The 22,728-nt window shown below is 38.6% G+C and overlaps 2 protein-coding genes across 15 annotated transcripts in view; one reads left to right on the forward strand and one right to left on the reverse strand.

Moving 5' to 3' along the window:
* limch1b (LIM and calponin homology domains 1b) overlaps positions 1-18,511 on the reverse strand; it is a 213,270-nt gene extending 194,759 nt beyond the window's left edge. For 6 of the 8 annotated variants that reach the window (XR_013206033.1, XR_013206034.1, XM_077237736.1 and 3 more), the window contains exon 1: positions 18,258-18,481. Coding sequence is in view for 6 of the 8 variants with exons in the window: in XM_077237736.1 (XP_077093851.1) it covers positions 18,258-18,356 (99 nt within the window). In the remaining 2 variants the exon portion in view is untranslated. Of the gene's footprint in view, positions 1-18,257 lie in introns of all 8 variants that reach the window. The other 2 variants (XM_077237735.1, XM_077237738.1) reach the window with 2 other exon arrangements.
* Positions 18,512-22,438: 3,927 nt separating this feature from the next.
* Positions 22,439-22,728, forward strand: part of LOC143745618 (transmembrane O-methyltransferase homolog) — a 43,317-nt gene continuing 43,027 nt past the window's right edge. For 2 of the 7 annotated variants that reach the window (XR_013206040.1, XR_013206039.1), the window contains exon 1: positions 22,447-22,551. The gene's annotated coding sequence lies outside the window, so the exon portion shown is untranslated. Of the gene's footprint in view, positions 22,552-22,728 lie in introns of all 7 variants that reach the window. The other 5 variants (XR_013206036.1, XR_013206038.1, XR_013206037.1 and 2 more) reach the window with 4 other exon arrangements.

Genomic DNA, 22,728 nt, shown 5'->3' on the forward strand with positions numbered 1-22,728 from the left:
GAAGCAGTGCTGTATTTCTGAGATTCAGAAGCAGTGATGTATTACTGAGATTCAGAAGCAGTGATGTATTACTGAGATTCAGAAGCAGTGCTGTATTACTGAGATTCAGAAGCAGTGCTGTATTACTGAGATTCAGAAGCAGTGATGTATTACTGAGATTCAGAAGCAGTGATGTATTACTGAGATTCAAAAGCAGTGTTGTATTACTGAGATTCAGAAGCAGTGCTGTATTACTGAGATTCAGAAGCAGTGCTGTATTACTGAGATTCAGAAGCCGTGATGTATTACTGAGATTCAGAAGCAGTGCTGTATTACTGAGATTCAGAAGCAGTGCTGTATTACTGAGATTCAGAAGCAGTGCTGTATTACTGAGATTCAGAAGCAGTGCTGTATTACTGAGATTCAGAAGCAGTGATGTATTACTGAGATTCAAAAGCAGTGCTGTATTACTGAGATTCAGAAGCCGTGATGTATTACTGAGATTCAGAAGCAGTGCTGTATTACTGAGATTCAGAAGCAGTGATGTATTACTGAGATTCAGAAGCAGTGCTGTATTACTGAGATTCAGAAGCAGTGATGTATTACTGAGATTCAGAAGCCGTGTTGTATTACTGAGATTCAGAAGCAGTGCTGTATTACTGAGATTCAGAAGCAGTGCTGTATTACTGAGATTCAGAAGCAGTGATGTATTACTGAGATTCAGAAGCAGTGCTGTATTACTGAGATTCAGAAGCCGTGATGTATTACTGAGATTCAGAAGCAGTGCTGTATTACTGAGATTCAGAAGCAGTGCTGTATTACTGAGATTCAGAAGCAGTGCTGTATTACTGAGATTCAGAAGCAGTGCTGTATTACTGAGATTCAGAAGCAGTGATGTATTACTGAGATTCAAAAGCAGTGTTGTATTACTGAGATTCAGAAGCAGTGCTGTATTACTGAGATTCAGAAGCAGTGCTGTATTACTGAGATTCAGAAGCAGTGCTGTATTACTGAGATTCAGAAGCAGTGCTGTATTACTGAGATTCAGAAGCCGTGCTGTATTACTGAGATTCAGAAGCAGTGCTGTATTACTGAGATTCAGAAGCAGTGATGTATTACTGAGATTCAGAAGCAGTGCTGTATTACTGAGATTCAGAAGCAGTGCTGTATTACTGAGATTCAGAAGCAGTGCTGTATTACTGAGATTCAGAAGCAGTGCTGTATTACTGAGATTCAGAAGCAGTGCTGTATTACTGAGATTCAGAAGCCGTGCTGTATTACTGAGATTCAGAAGCAGTGCTGTATTACTGAGATTCAGAAGCAGTGCTGTATTACTGAGATTCAGAAGCAGTGCTGTATTTCTGAGATTCAGAAGCAGTGCTGTATTTCTGAGATTCAGAAGCAGTGCTGTATTACTGAGATTCAGAAGCAGTGATGTATTACTGAGATTCAGAAGCAGTGCTGTATTACTGAGATTCAGAAGCAGTGATGTATTACTGAGATTCAGAAGCAGTGCTGTATTACTGAGATTCAGAAGCAGTGCTGTATTACTGAGATTCAGAAGCAGTGCTGTATTACTGAGATTCAGAAGCAGTGCTGTATTACTGAGATTCAGAAGCAGTGCTGTATTACTGAGATTCAGAAGCAGTGCTGTATTACTGAGATTCAGAAGCAGTGCTGTATTACTGAGATTCAGAAGCAGTGCTGTATTACTGAGATTCAGAAGCAGTGATGTATTACTGAGATTCAGAAGCTGTGCTGTATTACTGAGATTCAGAAGCAGTGATGTATTACTGAGATTCAAAAGCAGTGTTGTATTACTGAGATTCAGAAGCAGTGATGTATTACTGAGATTCAGAAGCAGTGCTGTATTACTGAGATTCAGAAGCAGTGATGTATTACTGAGATTCAAAAGCAGTGCTGTATTACTGAGATTCAGAAGCAGTGCTGTATTACTGAGATTCAGAAGCAGTGCTGTATTACTGAGATTCAGAAGCAGTGCTGTATTACTGAGATTCAGAAGCCGTGCTGTATTACTGAGATTCAGAAGCAGTGCTGTATTACTGAGATTCAGAAGCAGTGATGTATTACTGAGATTCAGAAGCAGTGCTGTATTACTGAGATTCAGAAGCAGTGCTGTATTACTGAGATTCAGAAGCAGTGCTGTATTACTGAGATTCAGAAGCAGTGATGTATTACTGAGATTCAGAAGCAGTGCTGTATTACTGAGATTCAGAAGCAGTGCTGTATTACTGAGATTCAGAAGCAGTGATGTATTACTGAGATTCAGAAGCAGGGATGTATTACTGAGATTCAGAAGCAGTGATGTATTACTGAGATTCAGAAGCAGGGATGTATTACTGAGATTCAGAAGCAGTGATGTATTACTGAGATTCAGAAGCAGTGTTGTATTACTGAGATTCAGAAGCAGTGATGTATTACTGAGATTCAGAAGCCGTGCTGTATTACTGAGATTCAGAAGCAGGGATGTATTACTGAGATTCAGAAGCAGTGATGTATTACTGAGATTCAGAAGCAGGGATATATTACTGAGATTCAGAAGCAGTGATGTATTACTGAGATTCAAAAGCAGTGATGTATTAATGAGATTCAGAAGCAGTGTTGTATTACTGAGATTCAGAAGCAGTGATGTATTACTGAGATTCAGAAGCCGTGCTGTATTACTGAGATTCAGAAGCAGTGCTGTATTACTGAGATTCAGAAGCAGTGATGTATTACTGAGATTCAGAAGCAGTGCTGTATTACTGAGATTCAGAAGCAGTGCTGTATTACTGAGATTCAGAAGCAGTGCTGTATTACTGAGATTCAGAAGCAGTGCTGTATTACTGAGATTCAGAAGCAGTGATGTATTACTGAGATTCAGAAGCCGTGCTGTATTACTGAGATTCAGAAGCAGTGTTGTATTACTGAGATTCAGAAGCAGTGATGTATTACTGAGATTCAGAAGCAGTGATGTATTACTGAGATTCAGAAGCAGTGTTGTATTACTGAGATTCAGAAGCAGTGCTGTATTACTGAGATTCAGAAGCAGTGCTGTATTACTGAGATTCAGAAGCAGTGCTGTATTACTGAGATTCAGAAGCAGTGCTGTATTACTGAGATTCAGAAGCAGTGCTGTATTACTGAGATTCAGAAGCAGTGCTGTATTACTGAGATTCAGAAGCAGTGCTGTATTACTGAGATTCAGAAGCAGTGTTGTATTACTGAGATTCAGAAGCAGTGATGTATTACTGAGATTCAGAAGCTGTGCTGTATTACTGAGATTCAGAAGCAGTGCTGTATTACTGAGATTCAGAAGCAGTGATGTATTACTGAGATTCAGAAGCAGGGATGTATTACTGAGATTCAGAAGCAGTGATGTATTACTGAGATTCAGAAGCAGTGTTGTATTACTGAGATTCAGAAGCAGTGATGTATTACTGAGATTCAGAAGCAGTGATGTATTACTGAGATTCAGAAGCAGTGCTGTATTACTGAGATTCAGAAGCAGTGCTGTATTACTGAGATTCAGAAGCAGTGATGTATTACTGAGATTCAGAAGCAGTGCTGTATTACTGAGATTCAGAAGCAGTGCTGTATTACTGAGATTCAGAAGCAGTGATGTATTACTGAGATTCAGAAGCAGTGATGTATTACTGAGATTCAGAAGCAGTGCTGTATTACTGAGATTCAGAAGCAGTGCAGCATTACTGAGATTCAGAAGCAGTGTTGTATTACTGAGATTCAGAAGCAGTGATGCATTACTGAGATTCAGAAGCAGTGCTGTATTACTGAGATTCAGAAGCAGTGTTGTATTACTGAGATTCAGAAGCAGTGATGTATTACTGAGATTCAGAAGCAGTGCTGTATTACTGAGATTCAGAAGCAGTGTTGTATTACTGAGATTCAGAAGCAGTGATGTATTACTGAGATTCAGAAGCAGTGCTGTATTACTGAGATTCAGAAGCAGTGTTGTATTACTGAGATTCAGAAGCAGTGATGTATTACTGAGATTCAGAAGCAGTGCTGTATTACTGAGATTCAGAAGCAGTGTTGTATTACTGAGATTCAGAAGCAGTGATGTATTACTGAGATTCAGAAGCAGTGCTGTATTACTGAGATTCAGAAGCAGTGCTGTATTACTGAGATTCAGAAGCAGTGCTGTATTACTGAGATTCAGAAGCAGTGCTGTATTACTGAGATTCAGAAGCAGTGCTGTATTACTGAGATTCAGAAGCAGTGCTGTATTACTGAGATTCAGAAGCAGTGCTGTATTACTGAGATTCAGAAGCAGTGCTGTATTACTGAGATTCAGAAGCAGTGTTGTATTACTGAGATTCAGAAGCAGTGATGTATTACTGAGATTCAGAAGCTGTGCTGTATTACTGAGATTCAGAAGCAGTGCTGTATTACTGAGATTCAGAAGCAGTGATGTATTACTGAGATTCAGAAGCAGGGATGTATTACTGAGATTCAGAAGCAGTGATGTATTACTGAGATTCAGAAGCAGTGCTGTATTACTGAGATTCAGAAGCAGTGATGTATTACTGAGATTCAGAAGCAGTGATGTATTACTGAGATTCAGAAGCAGTGATGTATTACTGAGATTCAGAAGCAGTGCTGTATTACTGAGATTCAGAAGCAGTGCTGTATTACTGAGATTCAGAAGCAGTGATGTATTACTGAGATTCAGAAGCAGTGATGTATTACTGAGATTCAGAAGCAGTGATGTATTACTGAGATTCAGAAGCAGTGCTGTATTACTGAGATTCAGAAGCAGTGATGTATTACTGAGATTCAGAAGCAGTGATGTATTACTGAGATTCAGAAGCAGTGTTGTATTACTGAGATTCAGAAGCAGTGCTGTATTACTGAGATTCAGAAGCAGTGATGTATTACTGAGATTCAGAAGCAGTGCTGTATTACTGAGATTCAGAAGCAGTGCTGTATTACTGAGATTCAGAAGCAGTGCTGTATTACTGAGATTCAGAAGCAGTGCTGTATTACTGAGATTCAGAAGCAGTGTTGTATTACTGAGATTCAGAAGCAGTGATGTATTACTGAGATTCAGAAGCAGTGCTGTATTACTGAGATTCAGAAGCAGTGCTGTATTACTGAGATTCAGAAGCAGTGCTGTATTACTGAGATTCAGAAGCAGTGCTGTATTACTGAGATTCAGAAGCAGTGTTGTATTACTGAGATTCAGAAGCAGTGATGTATTACTGAGATTCAGAAGCAGTGATGTATTACTGAGATTCAGAAGCAGTGCTGTATTACTGAGATTCAGAAGCAGTGATGTATTACTGAGATTCAGAAGCAGTGCTGTATTACTGAGATTCAGAAGCAGTGCTGTATTACTGAGATTCAGAAGCAGTGCTGTATTACTGAGATTCAGAAGCAGTGATGTATTACTGAGATTCAGAAGCAGTGCTGTATTACTGAGATTCAGAAGCAGTGCTGTATTACTGAGATTCAGAAGCAGTGATGTATTACTGAGATTCAGAAGCAGTGCTGTATTACTGAGATTCAGAAGCAGTGCTGTATTACTGAGATTCAGAAGCAGTGTTGTATTACTGAGATTCAGAAGCAGTGATGTATTACTGAGATTCAGAAGCAGTGCTGTATTACTGAGATTCAGAAGCAGTGATGTATTACTGAGATTCAGAAGCAGTGCTGTATTACTGAGATTCAGAAGCAGTGATGTATTACTGAGATTCAGAAGCAGTGCTGTATTACTGAGATTCAGAAGCAGGGATGTATTACTGAGATTCAGAAGCAGTGATGTATTACTGAGATTCAGAAGCAGTGATGTATTACTGAGATTCAGAAGCAGTGATGTATTACTGAGATTCAGAAGCAGTGATGTATTACTGAGATTCAGAAGCAGTGTTGTATTACTGAGATTCAGAAGCAGTGATGTATTACTGAGATTCAGAAGCAGTGCTGTATTACTGAGATTCAGAAGCAGTGCTGTATTACTGAGATTCAGAAGCAGTGCTGTATTACTGAGATTCAGAAGCAGTGATGTATTACTGAGATTCAGAAGCCGTGCTGTATTACTGAGATTCAGAAGCAGTGCTGTATTACTGAGATTCAGAAGCAGTGCTGTATTACTGAGATTCAGAAGCAGTGCTGTATTACTGAGATTCAGAAGCAGTGTTGTATTACTGAGATTCAGAAGCAGTGCTGTATTACTGAGATTCAGAAGCAGTGTTGTATTACTGAGATTCAGAAGCAGTGCTGTATTACTGAGATTCAGAAGCAGTGTTGTATTACTGAGATTCAGAAGCAGTGATGTATTACTGAGATTCAGAAGCAGTGCTGTATTACTGAGATTCAGAAGCCGTGCTGTATTACTGAGATTCAGAAGCAGTGCTGTATTACTGAGATTCAGAAGCCGTGCTGTATTACTGAGATTCAGAAGCAGTGCTGTATTACTGAGATTCAGAAGCCGTGCTGTATTACTGAGATTCAGAAGCAGTGCTGTATTACTGAGATTCAGAAGCAGTGCTGTATTACTGAGATTCAGAAGCAGTGATGTATTACTGAGATTCAGAAGCAGTGATGTATTACTGAGATTCAGAAGCTGTGCTGTATTACTGAGATTCAGAAGCAGTGATGTATTACTGAGATTCAGAAGCAGTGCTGTATTACTGAGATTCAGAAGCAGTGCTGTATTACTGAGATTCAGAAGCAGTGATGTATTACTGAGATTCAGAAGCAGTGCTGTATTACTGAGATTCAGAAGCAGTGATGTATTACTGAGATTCAGAAGCAGTGCTGTATTACTGAGATTCAGAAGCAGTGCTGTATTACTGAGATTCAGAAGCAGTGCTGTATTACTGAGATTCAGAAGCAGTGATGTATTACTGAGATTCAGAAGCAGTGCTGTATTACTGAGATTCAGAAGCAGTGATGTATTACTGAGATTCAGAAGCAGTGCTGTATTACTGAGATTCAGAAGCAGTGATGTATTACTGAGATTCAGAAGCTGTGCTGTATTACTGAGATTCAGAAGCAGTGATGTATTACTGAGATTCAGAAGCAGTGCTGTATTACTGAGATTCAGAAGCAGTGCTGTATTACTGAGATTCAGAAGCAGTGATGTATTACTGAGATTCAGAAGCAGTGCTGTATTACTGAGATTCAGAAGCAGTGATGTATTACTGAGATTCAGAAGCAGTGCTGTATTACTGAGATTCAGAAGCAGTGCTGTATTACTGAGATTCAGAAGCAGTGCTGTATTACTGAGATTCAGAAGCAGTGCTGTATTACTGAGATTCAGAAGCAGTGATGTATTACTGAGATTCAGAAGCAGTGCTGTATTACTGAGATTCAGAAGCAGTGATGTATTACTGAGATTCAGAAGCCGTGATGTATTACTGAGATTCAGAAGCAGTGTTGTATTACTGAGATTCAGAAGCAGTGCTGTATTACTGAGATTCAGAAGCAGTGATGTATTACTGAGATTCAGAAGCAGTGATGTATTACTGAGATTCAGAAGCAGTGCTGTATTACTGAGATTCAGAAGCAGTGATGTATTACTGAGATTCAGAAGCAGTGATGTATTACTGAGATTCAGAAGCAGTGTTGTATTACTGAGATTCAGAAGCAGTGCTGTATTACTGAGATTCAGAAGCAGTGATGTATTACTGAGATTCAGAAGCAGTGCTGTATTACTGAGATTCAGAAGCAGTGCTGTATTACTGAGATTCAGAAGCAGTGCTGTATTACTGAGATTCAGAAGCAGTGCTGTATTACTGAGATTCAGAAGCAGTGTTGTATTACTGAGATTCAGAAGCAGTGATGTATTACTGAGATTCAGAAGCAGTGCTGTATTACTGAGATTCAGAAGCAGTGCTGTATTACTGAGATTCAGAAGCAGTGCTGTATTACTGAGATTCAGAAGCAGTGCTGTATTACTGAGATTCAGAAGCAGTGTTGTATTACTGAGATTCAGAAGCAGTGATGTATTACTGAGATTCAGAAGCAGTGATGTATTACTGAGATTCAGAAGCAGTGCTGTATTACTGAGATTCAGAAGCAGTGATGTATTACTGAGATTCAGAAGCAGTGCTGTATTACTGAGATTCAGAAGCAGTGCTGTATTACTGAGATTCAGAAGCAGTGCTGTATTACTGAGATTCAGAAGCAGTGATGTATTACTGAGATTCAGAAGCAGTGCTGTATTACTGAGATTCAGAAGCAGTGCTGTATTACTGAGATTCAGAAGCAGTGATGTATTACTGAGATTCAGAAGCAGTGCTGTATTACTGAGATTCAGAAGCAGTGCTGTATTACTGAGATTCAGAAGCAGTGTTGTATTACTGAGATTCAGAAGCAGTGATGTATTACTGAGATTCAGAAGCAGTGCTGTATTACTGAGATTCAGAAGCAGTGATGTATTACTGAGATTCAGAAGCAGTGCTGTATTACTGAGATTCAGAAGCAGTGATGTATTACTGAGATTCAGAAGCAGTGCTGTATTACTGAGATTCAGAAGCAGTGATGTATTACTGAGATTCAGAAGCAGTGCTGTATTACTGAGATTCAGAAGCAGTGCTGTATTACTGAGATTCAGAAGCAGTGCTGTATTACTGAGATTCAGAAGCAGTGATGTATTACTGAGATTCAGAAGCAGGGATGTATTACTGAGATTCAGAAGCAGTGATGTATTACTGAGATTCAGAAGCAGTGCTGTATTACTGAGATTCAGAAGCAGTGATGTATTACTGAGATTCAGAAGCAGTGATGTATTACTGAGATTCAGAAGCAGTGCTGTATTACTGAGATTCAGAAGCAGTGCTGTATTACTGAGATTCAGAAGCAGTGCTGTATTACTGAGATTCAGAAGCAGTGCTGTATTACTGAGATTCAGAAGCAGTGTTGTATTACTGAGATTCAGAAGCAGTGATGTATTACTGAGATTCAGAAGCAGTGATGTATTACTGAGATTCAGAAGCAGTGCTGTATTACTGAGATTCAGAAGCAGTGATGTATTACTGAGATTCAGAAGCAGTGATGTATTACTGAGATTCAGAAGCAGTGCTGTATTACTGAGATTCAGAAGCAGTGCTGTATTACTGAGATTCAGAAGCAGTGCTGTATTACTGAGATTCAGAAGCAGTGCTGTATTACTGAGATTCAGAAGCAGTGTTGTATTACTGAGATTCAGAAGCAGTGATGTATTACTGAGATTCAGAAGCAGTGCTGTATTACTGAGATTCAGAAGCAGTGCTGTATTACTGAGATTCAGAAGCCGTGCTGTATTACTGAGATTCAGAAGCAGTGCTGTATTACTGAGATTCAGAAGCAGTGATGTATTACTGAGATTCAGAAGCAGTGCTGTATTACTGAGATTCAGAAGCAGTGTTGTATTACTGAGATTCAGAAGCAGTGCTGTATTACTGAGATTCAGAAGCAGTGATGTATTACTGAGATTCAGAAGCAGTAGTGTATTACTGAGATTCAGAAGCAGTGCTGTATTACTGAGATTCAGAAGCAGTGATGTATTACTGAGATTCAGAAGCAGTGCTGTATTACTGAGATTCAGAAGCAGTGTTGTATTACTGAGATTCAGAAGCAGTGCTGTATTACTGAGATTCAGAAGCAGTGATGTATTACTGAGATTCAGAAGCAGTGCTGTATTACTGAGATTCAGAAGCAGTGCTGTATTACTGAGATTCAGAAGCAGTGCTGTATTACTGAGATTCAGAAGCAGTGATGTATTACTGAGATTCAGAAGCAGTGCTGTATTACTGAGATTCAGAAGCAGTGTTGTATTACTGAGATTCAGAAGCAGTGCTGTATTACTGAGATTCAGAAGCAGTGATGTATTACTGAGATTCAGAAGCAGTGCTGTATTACTGAGATTCAGAAGCAGTGCTGTATTACTGAGATTCAGAAGCAGTGCTGTATTACTGAGATTCAGAAGCAGTGTTGTATTACTGAGATTCAGAAGCAGTGATGTATTACTGAGATTCAGAAGCAGTGCTGTATTACTGAGATTCAGAAGCAGTGCTGTATTACTGAGATTCAGAAGCAGTGCTGTATTACTGAGATTCAGAAGCAGTGTTGTATTACTGAGATTCAGAAGCAGTGCTGTATTACTGAGATTCAGAAGCAGTGCTGTATTACTGAGATTCAGAAGCAGTGATGTATTACTGAGATTCAGAAGCAGTGATGTATTACTGAGATTCAGAAGCAGTGATGTATTACTGAGATTCAGAAGCAGTGATGTATTACTGAGATTCAGAAGCAGTGTTGTATTACTGAGATTCAGAAGCAGTGATGTATTACTGAGATTCAGAAGCAGTGCTGTATTACTGAGATTCAGAAGCCGTGCTGTATTACTGAGATTCAGAAGCAGTGCTGTATTACTGAGATTCAGAAGCCGTGCTGTATTACTGAGATTCAGAAGCAGTGCTGTATTACTGAGATTCAGAAGCAGTGATGTATTACTGAGATTCAGAAGCAGTGCTGTATTACTGAGATTCAGAAGCAGTGCTGTATTACTGAGATTCAGAAGCAGTGTTGTATTACTGAGATTCAGAAGCAGTGATGTATTACTGAGATTCAGAAGCAGTGCTGTATTACTGAGATTCAGAAGCAGTGCTGTATTACTGAGATTCAGAAGCAGTGCTGTATTACTGAGATTCAGAAGCAGTGCTGTATTACTGAGATTCAGAAGCAGTGTTGTATTACTGAGATTCAGAAGCAGTGATGTATTACTGAGATTCAGAAGCAGTGCTGTATTACTGAGATTCAGAAGCAGTGCTGTATTACTGAGATTCAGAAGCCGTGCTGTATTACTGAGATTCAGAAGCAGTGCTGTATTACTGAGATTCAGAAGCAGTGATGTATTACTGAGATTCAGAAGCAGTGCTGTATTACTGAGATTCAGAAGCAGTGTTGTATTACTGAGATTCAGAAGCAGTGCTGTATTACTGAGATTCAGAAGCAGTGATGTATTACTGAGATTCAGAAGCAGTGCTGTATTACTGAGATTCAGAAGCAGTGCTGTATTACTGAGATTCAGAAGCAGTGATGTATTACTGAGATTCAGAAGCAGTGCTGTATTACTGAGATTCAGAAGCAGTGTTGTATTACTGAGATTCAGAAGCAGTGCTGTATTACTGAGATTCAGAAGCAGTGATGTATTACTGAGATTCAGAAGCAGTGCTGTATTACTGAGATTCAGAAGCAGTGCTGTATTACTGAGATTCAGAAGCAGTGCTGTATTACTGAGATTCAGAAGCAGTGCTGTATTACTGAGATTCAGAAGCAGTGCTGTATTACTGAGATTCAGAAGCAGTGATGTATTACTGAGATTCAGAAGCAGTGCTGTATTACTGAGATTCAGAAGCAGTGTTGTATTACTGAGATTCAGAAGCAGTGCTGTATTACTGAGATTCAGAAGCAGTGATGTATTACTGAGATTCAGAAGCAGTGCTGTATTACTGAGATTCAGAAGCAGTGCTGTATTACTGAGATTCAGAAGCAGTGCTGTATTACTGAGATTCAGAAGCAGTGTTGTATTACTGAGATTCAGAAGCAGTGATGTATTACTGAGATTCAGAAGCAGTGCTGTATTACTGAGATTCAGAAGCAGTGCTGTATTACTGAGATTCAGAAGCAGTGCTGTATTACTGAGATTCAGAAGCAGTGTTGTATTACTGAGATTCAGAAGCAGTGCTGTATTACTGAGATTCAGAAGCAGTGCTGTATTACTGAGATTCAGAAGCAGTGATGTATTACTGAGATTCAGAAGCAGTGATGTATTACTGAGATTCAGAAGCAGTGCTGTATTACTGAGATTCAGAAGCAGTGTTGTATTACTGAGATTCAGAAGCAGTGCTGTATTACTGAGATTCAGAAGCAGTGCTGTATTACTGAGATTCAGAAGCAGTGCTGTATTACTGAGATTCAGAAGCAGTGATGTATTACTGAGATTCAGAAGCCGTGCTGTATTACTGAGATTCAGAAGCAGTGATGTATTACTGAGATTCAGAAGCAGTGATGTATTACTGAGATTCAGAAGCAGTGATGTATTACTGAGATTCAGAAGCAGTGATGTATTACTGAGATTCAGAAGCAGTGCTGTATTACTGAGATTCAGAAGCAGGGATGTATTACTGAGATTCAGAAGCAGTGATGTATTACTGAGATTCAGAAGCAGTGATGTATTACTGAGATTCAGAAGCAGTGATGTATTACTGAGATTCAGAAGCAGGGATGTATTACTGAGATTCAGAAGCAGTGATGTATTACTGAGATTCAGAAGCAGTGTTGTATTACTGAGATTCAGAAGCAGTGATGTATTACTGAGATTCAGAAGCAGTGCTGTATTACTGAGATTCAGAAGCAGTGCTGTATTACTGAGATTCAGAAGCAGTGCTGTATTACTGAGATTCAGAAGCAGTGATGTATTACTGAGATTCAGAAGCCGTGCTGTATTACTGAGATTCAGAAGCAGTGCTGTATTACTGAGATTCAGAAGCAGTGCTGTATTACTGAGATTCAGAAGCAGTGCTGTATTACTGAGATTCAGAAGCAGTGTTGTATTACTGAGATTCAGAAGCAGTGATGTATTACTGAGATTCAGAAGCAGTGCTGTATTACTGAGATTCAGAAGCCGTGCTGTATTACTGAGATTCAGAAGCAGTGCTGTATTACTGAGATTCAGAAGCAGTGCTGTATTACTGAGATTCAGAAGCAGTGTTGTATTACTGAGATTCAGAAGCAGTGATGTATTACTGAGATTCAGAAGCAGTGCTGTATTACTGAGATTCAGAAGCCGTGCTGTATTACTGAGATTCAGAAGCAGTGCTGTATTACTGAGATTCAGAAGCCGTGCTGTATTACTGAGATTCAGAAGCAGTGCTGTATTACTGAGATTCAGAAGCCGTGCTGTATTACTGAGATTCAGAAGCAGTGCTGTATTACTGAGATTCAGAAGCAGTGATGTATTACTGAGATTCAGAAGCAGTGCTGTATTACTGAGATTCAGAAGCAGTGATGTATTACTGAGATTCAGAAGCAGTGCTGTATTACTGAGATTCAGAAGCAGTGCTGTATTACTGAGATTCAGAAGCAGTGTTGTATTACTGAGATTCAGAAGCAGTGTTGTATTACTGAGATTCAGAAGCAGTGATGTATTACTGAGATTCAGAAGCAGTGATGTATTACTGAGATTCAGAAGCAGTGCTGTATTACTGAGATTCAGAAGCAGTGATGTATTACTGAGATTCAGAAGCAGTGCTGTATTACTGAGATTCAGAAGCAGTGCTGTATTACTGAGATTCAGAAGCAGTGCTGTATTACTGAGATTCAGAAGCAGTGCTGTATTACTGAGATTCAGAAGCAGTGTTGTATTACTGAGATTCAGAAGCAGTGATGTATTACTGAGATTCAGAAGCAGTGATGTATTACTGAGATTCAGAAGCAGTGCTGTATTACTGAGATTCAGAAGCAGTGATGTATTACTGAGATTCAGAAGCAGTGTTGTATTACTGAGATTCAGAAGCAGTGATGTATTACTGAGATTCAGAAGCAGTGCTGTATTACTGAGATTCAGAAGCAGTGCTGTATTACTGAGATTCAGAAGCAGTGCTGTATTACTGAGATTCAGAAGCAGTGCTGTATTACTGAGATTCAGAAGCAGTGCTGTATTACTGAGATTCAGAAGCAGTGCTGTATTACTGAGATTCAGAAGCAGTGATGTATTACTGAGATTCAGAAGCCGTGCTGTATTACTGAGATTCAGAAGCAGTGCTGTATTACTGAGATTCAGAAGCAGTGATGTATTACTGAGATTCAGAAGCAGTGATGTATTACTGAGATTCAGAAGCAGTGATGTATTACTGAGATTCAGAAGCAGTGATGTATTACTGAGATTCAGAAGCAGTGATGTATTACTGAGATTCAGAAGCAGTGATGTATTACTGAGATTCAGAAGCAGTGTTGTATTACTGAGATTCAGAAGCAGTGATGTATTACTGAGATTCAGAAGCAGTGCTGTATTACTGAGATTCAGAAGCAGTGCTGTATTACTGAGATTCAGAAGCAGTGCTGTATTACTGAGATTCAGAAGCAGTGCTGTATTACTGAGATTCAGAAGCAGTGCTGTATTACTGAGATTCAGAAGCAGTGCTGTATTACTGAGATTCAGAAGCAGTGATGTATTACTGAGATTCAGAAGCCGTGCTGTATTACTGAGATTCAGAAGCAGTGCTGTATTACTGAGATTCAGAAGCAGTGATGTATTACTGAGATTCAGAAGCAGTGCTGTATTACTGAGATTCAGAAGCAGTGATGTATTACTGAGATTCAGAAGCAGTGATGTATTACTGAGATTCAGAAGCAGTGATGTATTACTGAGATTCAGAAGCAGTGATGTATTACTGAGATTCAGAAGCCGTGCTGTATTACTGAGATTCAGAAGCAGTGCTGTATTACTGAGATTCAGAAGCAGTGATGTATTACTGAGATTCAGAAGCAGTGATGTATTACTGAGATTCAGAAGCTGTGCTGTATTACTGAGATTCAGAAGCAGTGATGTATTACTGAGATTCAGAAGCAGTGCTGTATTACTGAGATTCAGAAGCAGTGCTGTATTACTGAGATTCAGAAGCAGTGATGTATTACTGAGATTCAGAAGCAGTGCTGTATTACTGAGATTCAGAAGCAGTGATGTATTACTGAGATTCAGAAGCAGTGCTGTATTACTGAGATTCAGAAGCAGTGCTGTATTACTGAGATTCAGAAGCAGTGCTGTATTACTGAGATTCAGAAGCAGTGATGTATTACTGAGATTCAGAAGCAGTGCTGTATTACTGAGATTCAGAAGCAGTGATGTATTACTGAGATTCAGAAGCAGTGCTGTATTACTGAGATTCAGAAGCAGTGATGTATTACTGAGATTCAGAAGCTGTGCTGTATTACTGAGATTCAGAAGCAGTGATGTATTACTGAGATTCAGAAGCAGTGCTGTATTACTGAGATTCAGAAGCAGTGCTGTATTACTGAGATTCAGAAGCAGTGCTGTATTACTGAGATTCAGAAGCAGTGATGTATTACTGAGATTCAGAAGCAGTGCTGTATTACTGAGATTCAGAAGCGCAGTGATGTATTACTGAGATTCAGAAGCAGTGATGTATTACTGAGATTCAGAAGCAGTGCTGTATTACTGAGATTCAGAAGCAGTGCTGTATTACTGAGATTCAGAAGCAGTGCTGTATTACTGAGATTCAGAAGCAGTGATGTATTACTGAGATTCAGAAGCAGTGCTGTATTACTGAGATTCAGAAGCAGTGCTGTATTACTGAGATTCAGAAGCAGTGCTGTATTACTGAGATTCAGAAGCAGTGATGTATTACTGAGATTCAGAAGCAGTGCTGTATTACTGAGATTCAGAAGCAGTGATGTATTACTGAGATTCAGAAGCCGTGATGTATTACTGAGATTCAGAAGCAGTGTTGTATTACTGAGATTCAGAAGCAGTGCTGTATTACTGAGATTCAGAAGCAGTGATGTATTACTGAGATTCAGAAGCAGTGTTGTATTACTGAGATTCAGAAGCAGTGCTGTATTACTGAGATTCAGAAGCAGTGCTGTATTACTGAGATTCAGAAGCAGTGCTGTATTACTGAGATTCAGAAGCAGTGATGTATTACTGAGATTCAGAAGCAGTGCTGTATTACTGAGATTCAGAAGCAGTGATGTATTACTGAGATTCAGAAGCAGTGTTGTATTACTGAGATTCAGAAGCAGTGCTGTATTACTGAGATTCAGAAGCAGTGCTGTATTACTGAGATTCAGAAGCAGTGCTGTATTACTGAGATTCAGAAGCAGTGATGTATTACTGAGATTCAGAAGCCGTGCTGTATTACTGAGATTCAGAAGCCGTGCTGTATTACTGAGATTCAGAAGCAGTGCTGTATTACTGAGATAGTGCTGTATTACTGAGATTCAGAAGCAGTGCTGTATTACTGAGATTCAGAAGCCGTGCTGTATTACTGAGATTCAGAAGCAGTGCTGTATTACTGAGATTCAGAAGCAGTGATGTATTACTGAGATTCAGAAGCAGTGCTGTATTACTGAGATTCAGAAGCAGTGCTGTATTACTGAGATTCAGAAGCAGGGATGTATTACTGAGATTCAGAAGCAGTGATGTATTACTGAGATTCAGAAGCAGTGATGTATTACTGAGATTCAGAAGCAGTGATGTATTACTGAGATTCAGAAGCAGTGATGTATTACTGAGATTCAGAAGCAGTGTTGTATTACTGAGATTCAGAAGCAGTGCTGTATTACTGAGATTCAGAAGCAGTGATGTATTACTGAGATTCAGAAGCAGTGTTGTATTACTGAGATTCAGAAGCAGTGCTGTATTACTGAGATTCAGAAGCAGTGATGTATTACTGAGATTCAGAAGCAGTGATGTATTACTGAGATTCAGAAGCAGTGATGTATTACTGAGATTCAGAAGCAGTGATGTATTACTGAGATTCAGAAGCAGTGATGTATTACTGAGATTCAGAAGCAGTGTTGTATTACTGAGATTCAGAAGCAGTGCTGTATTACTGAGATTCAGAAGCAGTGCTGTATTACTGAGATTCAGAAGCAGTGCTGTATTACTGAGATTCAGAAGCAGTGCTGTATTACTGAGATTCAGAAGCAGTGCTGTATTACTGAGATTCAGAAGCAGTGCTGTATTACTGAGATTCAGAAGCAGTGCTGTATTACTGAGATTCAGAAGCAGTGCTGTATTACTGAGATTCAGAAGCCGTGCTGTATTACTGATTTTCAGAAGCAGTGTTGTATTACTGAGATTCAGAAGCAGTGCTGTATTACTGAGATTCAGAAGCAGTGATGTATTACTGAGATTCAGAAGCAGTGCTGTATTACTGAGATTCAGAAGCAGTGCTGTATTACTGAGATTCAGAAGCAGTGCTGTATTACTGAGATTCAGAAGCAGTGTTGTATTACTGAGATTCAGAAGCAGTGCTGTATTACTGAGATTCAGAAGCAGTGCTGTATTACTGAGATTCAGAAGCAGTGCTGTATTACTGAGATTCAGAAGCAGTGCTGTATTACTGAGATTCAGAAGCAGTGTTGTATTACTGAGATTCAGAAGCAGTGCTGTATTACTGAGATTCAGAAGCAGTGATGTATTACTGAGATTCAGAAGCAGTGCTGTATTACTGAGATTCAGAAGCAGTGATGTATTACTGAGATTCAGAAGCAGTGCTGTATTACTGAGATTCAGAAGCAGGGATGTATTACTGAGATTCAGAAGCAGTGATGTATTACTGAGATTCAGAAGCAGTGCTGTATTACTGAGATTCAGAAGCAGTGCTGTATTACTGAGATTCAGAAGCAGTGCTGTATTACTGAGATTCAGAAGCAGTGCTGTATTACTGAGATTCAGAAGCAGTGTTGTATTACTGAGATTCAGAAGCAGTGCTGTATTACTGAGATTCAGAAGCAGTGATGTATTACTGAGATTCAGAAGCAGTGCTGTATTACTGAGATTCAGAAGCAGTGATGTATTACTGAGATTCAGAAGCAGTGCTGTATTACTGAGATTCAGAAGCAGGGATGTATTACTGAGATTCAGAAGCAGTGATGTATTACTGAGATTCAGAAGCAGTGCTGTATTACTGAGATTCAGAAGCAGTGATGTATTACTGAGATTCAGAAGCAGTGCTGTATTACTGAGATTCAGAAGCAGTGCTGTATTACTGAGATTCAGAAGCAGTGCTGTATTACTGAGATTCAGAAGCAGGGATGTATTACTGAGATTCAGAAGCAGTGATGTATTACTGAGATTCAGAAGCAGTGCTGTATTACTGAGATTCAGAAGCAGTGATGTATTACTGAGATTCAGAAGCAGTGCTGTATTACTGAGATTCAGAAGCAGTGATGTATTACTGGAGTAAGATCTTATTTAGATCATTATAGGATTCTGGTTTGATCCCATTAGGGCGGGTTCCTACTGGGTAACAATACCATTAACATTCCTACAGCATCCTTCAGCTAATTTGTGTCAACAGGTGAACACAAGTAGCACACACACACACACACACTAACCTGACACAGCTCCAGCACGCGCATCATTCACACACACACACACACACACGCGCGCGCGCGTGTTAAACCTGACACAGCTCCAGCACGCGCATCATTTACACACACACACACACACACACACACACACACACACACACACACACACACTGTATTCCCATATAACGCAGTGGCATGACGTCACGCACCTCTATCCATCTCTGCGCCTCGCGCACAGCAGGTTCTGTGTGATGATGATGATCCTGCAGAGGAAGATGCCGTCCTTCATCCGAACCTCGACTCGCCATTTAGAGCTGGTGCCTCAATAAACCCTCCTCGCGCCCGACGAGTGACGGAAACTCGCCAGGTAAAGTTATTTCAGGACTCTCTGTGTATGTGTGTGTGTGTGTGTGTGTGTGTGTGTGTCGTGACGCAGGGCTGCGCTGCTGCTGCACTCGCGGATGAGATGAGACACGCGCACTGCCCGAAAAGCCAATCAGAGCGCAGCTTCGTACACGGCCACGCCCACTGTACACGCCCTGCTCCATTTCCATTTCAAAAGAACTAATAAGTAATAAACACATGGAGATCAGTAGTTCAGATACAGTCAAATATTCATACACAAATGTTCCAGAAATAATTTGCACACTTAAGTCACAGAGAGTCTCCAGGTGCCTCATTTCATAAAAACTTCCATCCCTATCGTGTCCTTGTTACACGTTACATGCATTTACTATAGTAATAACTATAAATTATGCATAATTACATGCAACTGACCTAAACCAAACCCTAATCCTAAATTCATGTAATTACTTAATATTACTCAGTACTTAAATATATAATTACACTGTAACAGGGACACATTAAAATAAAGTGTGACCAAACTTTCTTAAATAAGTAATAAACACATATGGAGATCAGTAATTCAGATTCATTCAGATATTCATACACAACTGTTCCAGAAATTATTTGGACACTTAAGTCTCAGAGTCTCATTGCATTAGCTTACAAGACGAAACATTTGTTTACATTATTACATGATTTTTTTCTCTCTCTTAAATTATTTTATTAAATTTTAAGTGTATAGCAATAGCAACTTTTTCAATATCCGATGCTCGTGTTTAAGCAGTCTACTGAGATACAATAAACATAACTTTGTAGCACAGTCAAAAATTAGTCTTGTAGTGGTTACATTTTATTTTACAGTTTTTTCATTGAGAACATTATGTAAACAAAGAAGGAAACAGTCACAATGTAGAAGAAATAAACGAGAGAAAAAAGAAAAAGAAAGAGGACAGAAGACAGGGATATATAACTAATCAGAAAATATTAAAAATCAAAGGAAAAGATTAAAAGACTTACATATTTCAATGGTTTTAAAGCCTTCTTGTCACACGAGTCAGAGATAGTCCCAAAGTAATGTTGTACTTCAGGAAGCAAAACATAAAAATGGTTTCTGGCCTGAACATTTACATTTATGTATATAATTGTGTTAACAAAAAAATTATATTGAGTAAGATTTTTTGTTGTTGTAATATTGCTCTTTTTTCCAATTAACAATTCCAAACAAAACATTTTCATGAAGTAGAGAAAAATCCTTAACAATGTTCTCAATAAAAAATGGGGGAAAGTCTTTCCACAATAATTTAGAGTAATGGCAAAGCCAGTCTCTGGATGCTGTTTACAAAAAGAAAAGTTTGTGTTAATATCATTTTTGAATTTCTTTAAGGTATTAACGGGATATACACGATCGATGGACAATTCGAAGGGAAACTTCTCTTATGATATTCTCATGATGTCATGATTCACACAGTGATTATATCTCTGGTGTTTTATGAAATCAGTGATGTCATGATTTACACAGTGATCATATCTCTGGTGTTTTATGAAATCAGTGATGTCATGATTTACACAGTGATCATATCTCTGGTGTTTTATGAAATCAGTGATGTCATGATTTACACAGTGATTATATCTCTGGTGTTTTATGAAATCAGTGATGTCATGATTTACACAGTGATTATATCTCTGGTGTTTTATGAAATCAGTGATGTCATGATTTACCCTGTGATCATATCTCTGGTGTTTTATGAAATCAGTGATGTCATGATTTACACAGTGATTATATCTCTGGTGTTTTATGAAATCAGTGGCTGATGTCATGATTTACCCTGTGATCATATCTCTGGTGTTTTATGAAATCAGTGATGTCATGATTTACACAGTGATTATATCTCTGGTGTTTTATGAAATCAGTGATGTCATGATTTACCCTGTGATCATATCTCTGGTGTTTTATGAAATCAGTGATTTCATGATTTACCCTGTGATCATATCTCTGGTGTTTTATGAAATCAGTGGCTGATGTCATGATTTACCCTGTGATCATATCTCTGGTGTTTAATGAAATCAGTGATGTCATGATTTACACAGTGATTATATCTCTGGTGTTTTATGAAATCAGTGATGTCATGATTTACACAGTGATTATATCTCTGGTGTTTTATGAAATCAGTGATGTCATGATTTACCCTGTGATCATATCTCTGGTGTTTTATGAAATCAGTGATGTCATGATTTACCCTGTGATCATATCTCTGGTGTTTTATGAAATCAGTGATTTCATGATTTACCCAGTGATCATATCTCTGGTGTTTTATGAAATCAGTGACTGATGTCATGATTTACCCTGTGATCATATCTCTGGTGTTTTATGAAATCAGTGATGTCATGATTTACACAGTGATCATATCTCTGGTGTTTTATGAAATCAGTGACTGATGTCATGATTTACCCAGTGATCATATCTCTGGTGTTTAATGAAATCAGTGATGTCATGATTTACACAGTGATCATATCTCTGGTGTTTTATGAAATCAGTGACTGATGTCATGATTTACCCAGTGATCATATCTCTGGTGTTTTATGAAATCAGTGATGTCATGATTTACACAGTGATTATATCTCTGGTGTTTAATGAAATCAGTGATGTCATGATTTACACAGTGATTATATCTCTGGTGTTTTATGAAATCAGTGATGTCATGATTTACACAGTGATTATATCTCTGGTGTTTTATGAAATCAGTGATGTCATGATTTACCCTGTGATCATATCTCTGGTGTTTTATGAAATCAGTGATTTCATGATTTACCCAGTGATCATATCTCTGGTGTTTTATGAAATCAGTGGCTGATGTCATGATTTACCCTGTGATCATATCTCTGGTGTTTTATGAAATCAGTGATGTCATGATTTACACAGTGATCATATCTCTGGTGTTTTATGAAATCAGTGATGTCATGATTTACACAGTGATTATATCTCTGGTGTTTTATGAAATCAGTGATGTCATGATTTACCCTGTGATCATATCTCTGGTGTTTTATGAAATCAGTGATTTCATGATTTACCCAGTGATCATATCTCTGGTGTTTTATGAAATCAGTGGCTGATGTCATGATTTACCCTGTGATCATATCTCTGGTGTTTAATGAAATCAGTGATGTCATGATTTACACAGTGATCATATCTCTGGTGTTTTATGAAATCAGTGACTGATGTCATGATTTACCCTGTGATCATATCTCTGGTGTTTTATGAAATCAGTGATGTCATGATTTACCCTGTGATCATATCTCTGGTGTTTTATGAAATCAGTGGCTGATGTCATGATTTACCCTGTGATCATATCTCTGGTATTTTATGAAATCAGTGATGTCATGATTTACCCAGTGATCATATCTCTGGTGTTTGATCACGCGCTGCCATCTAGCGGACATCACGCGCTACTGTCTCTAGTCTGGACACTGTCTCTAAAAGTCAGGCACGATTAGTTTACACAACACGTTCTCTGATTGTGTATTTAAACGTCACTGCTTCTTAATGTTACAAGTCATTTATTGCTGTTATTATGGTGTACGTTATTGTGCAGAAGTGATTGCGTTGTCATATTACCTGTTACTTTTCTAAGCGCTGATTGTACAGACAGACCAATCATGGTCACTCATGTTTACTGAATAAGGATATTAAAAACCCATTTTTATAGAGATTGCTGAGGCGAGTTTCTTTCGTATGTTAAATGTGATTGCTTAAAAGTAATAAACTAAAAAGAATATACGTTTATTAAATGTCTAAGGAGAACGCGATTGCACGCTTCACACATACTCCGTTTGCAGTGCGTATTATAAATCTGAAATGAGTAAAAATCTAATTTGTATTTACTTATATTTATTTACTTATTTTAATCTTTATTTATTTATGTTATTTTACAGTTTTTTGTTATTTTGCCGTATTTACAGACCCAGATTGAAACCCCTGACCAAACATAAAGTGCTCTGTACCTTTAAGGTTGCCTCGTGCACTTCCGTGATAAACAGGCCTGATCAGGTGTGTGTGTGTGTGTGTGTGTGTGTGTCTGTGTCTGTGTGTCAGGCTCTCTTTATATGCACACTCACAAAGCATTTCACACACACCACGAAAGATTCCTGCTCATGTCACTGGTAAGTTCTGCACCTAAATTAGCTTTTTTATTTTAACCCGTTTTTAATTATTACATCCGACAATAAGACTGTGCGTTTGTCATAGCGACGAAGTTCTAAAAAACGTATTACTATACAAATGGAAACTAAGCGATTACTACCGAGCGTTTTCACACTAAAACCACGTTGACATATGTT

This window comes from Siphateles boraxobius, unplaced genomic scaffold, assembly GCF_051911475.1.
Source record: "Siphateles boraxobius isolate OS27281-9 unplaced genomic scaffold, OSU_SipBor_1 207, whole genome shotgun sequence".
In the NCBI taxonomy this organism is placed as follows: domain Eukaryota; kingdom Metazoa; phylum Chordata; class Actinopteri; order Cypriniformes; family Leuciscidae; genus Siphateles; species Siphateles boraxobius.